General features: G+C 36.3%; 1 protein-coding gene across 1 annotated transcript in view; it reads right to left on the bottom strand.

The window, feature by feature from the left end:
- Positions 1-5,166: 5,166 nt before the first annotated feature.
- The window catches only part of LOC121429530, a 43,621-nt gene continuing 42,787 nt past the window's right edge, over positions 5,167-6,000 (bottom strand). Inside the window, exon 37 of the mRNA XM_041626589.1 lies at positions 5,167-5,567. Coding sequence (XP_041482523.1) covers positions 5,412-5,567 — 156 coding nt within the window. The 3' untranslated portion in view covers positions 5,167-5,411. The remainder of the gene's footprint in view (positions 5,568-6,000) is intronic.

The raw sequence follows: 6,000 nt of genomic DNA, 5'->3' as shown, positions 1-6,000 counted from the left end.
ATGATTCTAAAATTATATCAGATCTGTATCTGTCATCTGACCTGAATGCATCGTCAGAACAAGTACAGACTACAGTTTCCAAACATGCTTACCTTGACTTTTGACTGGATCAAACAGCGTAACCTGCATCGGCAGCAAGTGAATGGGACCGTACAGCTTGGAATCAGAGCAACACAACGAAGACTGTCGAGTGGACAAAATCGGTCTTTCCAGTTCATAATTCAATAAAAATGGACAAAGTAACACAGTTCTGGTTCTCTTATAGTCTGAAGATGTCGAAATCGGATATCACAACACATAAAGAAAACGGTAAATTCGAAGAAAAATAGAGACCAGGAAGGTGTATCAGTGTATTATGCACAGAGAGATAGTGTGTAGTCGATCATGTGACGTCATTATTCTCGACTGTTTTCGATCGCGTGAATGTCTGCCTGGGGGCGGCAGGGGGGCTGAGAAGGGTCTCTATTAATTTCATTTCTTGCATTTCCACAACATCTGTAAGACTTTTTAGTGACATATTTGTGTATAAAAAGACAAGACCTTTCCATTCATATATAATTTGTCTATAATCATCACTTTCGTGAATTTTCTTTGTGTGTATCCTTTAAGTTGAGACTGCTACGTGATTGCGCAGTATGAGGTGTATTGTACGTTATAATTGTTATGTATTAATTATGCCCTAGCTGATAACGATATCCTTACAATTAATCATTAACTTATCAACCAATCATAACTGACTACATATCCAATATCAGAATATTCCTGAATTTGATCTGAATATAATAATGGTTTATTTTAGCTAGACGGATGTGATCCCCGGTCTTCTGTCTTCGTTTTCCAGACACCCAACAACAGGTCTGGAAAACGAAGACGGAAGACCGGGGACACGCGTAATGTCAATGGTAGTTGCAAACGGCAGTTAAGTTGAGACTGCTTGTACGTGATTGCGCAGTATGAGGTGTATTGTACGTTATAATTGTTATGTATTAATTATGCCCTAGCTGATAACGATATCCTTACAATTAATCATTAACTTATCAACCAATCATAACTGACTACATATCCAATATCAGAATATTCCTGAATTTGATATGAATATAATAATGGTTTATTTTAGCTAGACGGATGCGATGGCCCCGGTCTTCTGTCTTCGTTTTCCAGACACCCAACAACAGGTCTGGAAAACGAAGATCGAAGACCGGGGACATGCGTTATGTCAATGGTATAAAATTTTAATGCCAGCTGAGCTGAGCGCGATATATTGCTCAATCAATTATCATTCACATTACGATATCCATACAATTAATCATTAACCAATCATAATTCATTACATATCCAATATCAGAATATTCCTGAATTTGATATGAATATAATAATGGTTTATTTTAGCTAGACGGATGCGATGGCCCCGGTCTTCTGTCTTCGTTTTCCAGACACCCAACAACAGGTCTGGAAAACGAAGATCGAAGACCGGGGACATGCGTTATGTCAATGGTATAAAATTTTAATGCCAGCTGAGCTGAGCGCGATATATTGCTCAATCAATTATCATTCACATTACGATATCCATACAATTAATCATTAACCAATCATAATTCATTACATATCCAATATCAGAATATTCCTGAATTTGCATGATCTGAATATAATAATGGTTTATTTTAGCTAGACGGATGCGATGGCCCCGGTCTTCTGTCTTCGTTTTCCAGACACCCAACAACAGGTCTGGAAAACGAAGATCGAAGACCGGGGACATGCGTTATGTCAATGGGAGAACATGTGTAGGGGGCAAGGTCCAAAGTCCATTCTAACCCGCGCACGTGTTTTGTACACACTTTGCACTGCTTTGTACACGCTTCGTGCGTGAACTACAAACGCTTTCACACGAGTGTGATACGTGTCCCCGGTCTTCGGTCTTCGGTCTTCGTTTTCCAGACACCCTGTGACTCGTCGGGGGGGCAGACTGCCCCCCCCCCGTAGGTACGCTAGTGCCTCAGATTGAAACTGTTTCTTTTTGCGAATCTCAAATTAAGTCGAAAGTCGACGTTTCTGACTTTGTTGACTGTATCTAAGGTGGTGCTAATCACCAGAAAATGAACATTTGCAAAAGTTTTTTGAATTCAGCCATCTTTTAGATATTTAGTTGTCAAGTCAGGTGATATAATATTACATTAAGAATAGTTTGTTTCTCTGAGCTCTCTGGACATTGTAGCGATGTTGTCAACATTCAACACTCGGCATGAAGGAGTGCATTTTCTGGTGGGGTTTATGAACTTTTTAGCACACTGGATTAATATCCATCTGACCCATATGGTTCAAGCTCTACTTCGTCTACTTCTTATTTTGCACCCCTTTCAAATAACATTTGATTTATAACAGTTCATATAATCGTCCCTCCTCTCTAAATGCAAAAGAGCTAATCTGGTCCCTAATCACACTCCTCTAAGAGTGAGACGAGGGACTAGTCATTTTGGAGTGGGATTTACATCTTTTGAGAGAGCATTATAGCTCCTCCTGGAGTGAACAGTGTACATCTTTAGACATTTTCACTCCAAAAAGAAGTAAATGCACTCCCAAAATATGTGATTAGGGACCAGATTAGCTCTTTTGCATTTAGAGTGTACAGGGACAAAAACATAGTGTCCTACAGTGTGTGCCACAGTGTGTTCAAAGTGTGGAACACAGTACGAAATCACCTTCACACTGTTGAATTTGAGCATTTTAACAGTGTGAATAACTATTCACATCGTCGTCCATGTGAACACGCTGTTAACATGCAGTCACACTGTCGAGGTCTCCACAGCGTGAAAATATCCGCACACTCTTGAATTTGAGAATTTTAACAGTGTGAATAATATTTTCGCAAAGTCCACTATATGAGCACACTATGATCACATTGTGGTCTTTTCAGTAGAAAATTGTGGTGTAAATATTTGGTTTGTTATATCCTAAATGGAGAAGACAAAATTTAAAGGTAAATGAGTTAAATGGCCATTATTTTGAACAAGTTATTAGTACACGAATTGATTGAAGACGAAATGGGAAAGACCAAATGAGGCGGGGGGGGGGGGGACCAAATATGGGCGTGGGAAGCATGGGTGCTGAAGCACCCAAAAAAAAATTTGGGGTGCTGTGTGAGTTATTCTCGATTGGCGACTGAAAAATGTGTAAAAATTGAAAACTGTAACCAAAATGACCTTCATTTTGGGGGTTGCAAGAAAATTTTTTGTAAATATTTTTTTGAAATTTTACAGGTGAAAGATCAATTTTAACGGTACCAAATCAGATTACACTGTTTCGATTATCAGATTAGCAATCAACAGCAAACTCGCTATTGATTTCGAATAGACTTGCAATAATCGAAAGTTTCTTACAATGCCCCTAAAACAAACAAGCAAACTGAGAGAAACACAAAATAATGAATGCAAAGGTTTTGCTTGCTCATATTTTATTGGTATTTCAAAAAGACAAATTGTACAGTGCAGTAGTGGCTCTAAAGTTTGATAACTTGGCAGTTTCGATTCTCTTACTTAGAGTAGAAACAATTGAAATGAATTCCTTTGTTAAAAATAATTCTGTAATGTTTTTCACAATAATCCTCTCAAAACCTGAGGCGTATTATTGGTGACTTTCTATCCAATCTCAATGTTCCTTCATCGAATGAAGTAAGTCTGTCTTTATTTACAGTCTATGGTATAAAGGCAACAAATCCTGACATTTTAATATCCTATATCTTGATTTTATTCTGTATTCTGTGGTTTGATTCGAAGCGTTCTTTGGCCATTTCAAATGTCATTATTTTTGTTTGCTGAATATTAAAGTTTGGTTTACCAGTAACCCTTTGCCTTAATGAAAAATTGAATTAAATCAAACAAAGATTAATCGATGACCCAACGAATGTACAAGAATCTCAAATATTCATTTACACGATTATAGTAAACTTAGGTTTGTTCAATATTAAGCTTTAGAATCTTTGTGCAAGGTGTAATATATAGGCTATCCTTAATCTAAAGTGATTTTCATTTACATCCCGATGCATATTTACTGTGAAAATAAACCACATCATACTATTTGACTACCATGAATATCTTTTTGAATGTTTTATTTCTACATGTAGTGCGGCAAAAAAAAATACAAAATGAGAAATTTCACAATTGGATCTGTTCACTAAAATGCCAAATTGTTAGCATTACCAATCATTTAACATCTTTTTTTAAATAACTGTTTGCCGCTCTTTCATTTCATAAGGTGTTTTCGCTCACACGATGCATGACGCATTTAAGAACATAGAAAATGTATTGTACAATGCCCTTCATGACAATAAACAACCAAGAAGTCTATGTCGAAAATTGGTGAATCAAAACAGCAGTTTATTCCTTGACTTTGGACTAATGACATATTTGTAATTCTCGTCAGCTACGGAACATATAGGACGAAACTGCTGCCCTGGTTCACCAATTTTCGACTAAGACCTTCCAACTGTTCACTGTAAAACTGTGGTGTTAAAGCTGACACCAGTTGGTGTTAATAGACGACCACACCCCGAGGTGTTAAAATTACACCCTAGAGATTGAACATAACACCAAACAGTGTAAATGTAACAACCAAAGGTGTTATAATAACACCTATAGGTGTAAAACGAACACAACCAATTTAACACCGGTGTAAAATTACTGGTATGGTCCTTTGTGTACTCCGGTTAACACCTCAGTTTTTACTGCGTTCCTTTTGTTTTGGTGGTCATTAAAGATGGGCATTTTGAATATATTCACTGTGTTCTTGGATCCATCCCCTTGCAGTTGCGAAAGCACCTTGATTTACATGGTAAGAGACTGGACTAGCTAACAACGGGGAGCTCTCAAAATACTCATTCAAAACCCATTCTTTTCTTAAGTAAATACTTCTTTTGTTAAATATTCTTTCGGGTTTTTATGAAAAAACCTTGATCATAATAGGTATATGCTTAGTGGATCATACTGATCCATAAACTATCGTTCCAGCATGACCCTTTTCAATTTAATGTTTCAATACACTGTATTAAGGTGAACATGATGCCTTATCGATTCCATAGAAATAGTACAGTGCAAAATAGATGATTAGATTGAAAGAAATAAATCATGCCTTTCTGAATATCTGTTTAAATTTGTTTTTAACACAATGAAATAAATTCGCAGCACATCTAGTTAGAAATGTGTTGTTTCTTATTTTCATTTTTTAATTGATTACATATTCACTTAGTTACAAGTACCTATTTTTCATTTCTACATTCATTGTTTGAGGCAAAGTGAAATACAATCTTACACACATATTACAAAAAAAATTGAATCTTCACCAAGTTGCAGCGACTGAATATAAGAAAGAATCTCTTCAAAAATACCATACTTTTTTAAAATACATAATCGTATTCAATTTCACTTTGGTGTATTTACCCGCGCAATCATATTGAGGACGATGTCGGTATTTTCGTCGTTGCTCAGGTTGGTCACCTGATCATCATCACGTGATTCAAGAAAGGTCAAAGGTGAGTCGAGCACAATGAAGGCGTGTACGATTTTTCCACCACTATCCTGCAGGAAAAAAAACGATTCTTTCAAATATCAAAATCAATTTTATACTTGGTTAACAAGAATGGAATATACATATATACTCTTTTCTTTGTAATATAATACGAGTGAATAACTTTCATTATTACTACTATTATACTTTTTAAGGGTCTTGATACCGGGACCAAGAGGTGAAGCTTTTGTAATTCTGATGTACAAGAAACAAAACAAAACATGGATGTGTTCTGCGGCCTATTTTCAGACATAAACATAAATCAATTACTTGATCTTTATCATTGATTAAAAAGAGGAAAGGGGTGAATAAATCAACCAGGTTTATAAAGATGTATCAATATAAAGATGTAAGCTTGCATAAGTCTGTGCATTTTGTTTCCCGGATTGTGCAGATACTTTTGCACATGATTGGAATTAGCCAAAGACGCATAAAATGCTACTA

The sequence above is a fragment of the Lytechinus variegatus genome, chromosome 16 (genome assembly GCF_018143015.1).
Source record: "Lytechinus variegatus isolate NC3 chromosome 16, Lvar_3.0, whole genome shotgun sequence".
Classification (NCBI taxonomy): Eukaryota; Metazoa; Echinodermata; class Echinoidea; order Temnopleuroida; family Toxopneustidae; genus Lytechinus; species Lytechinus variegatus.
This window is presented reverse-complemented; position numbering and strand designations above follow the sequence as displayed.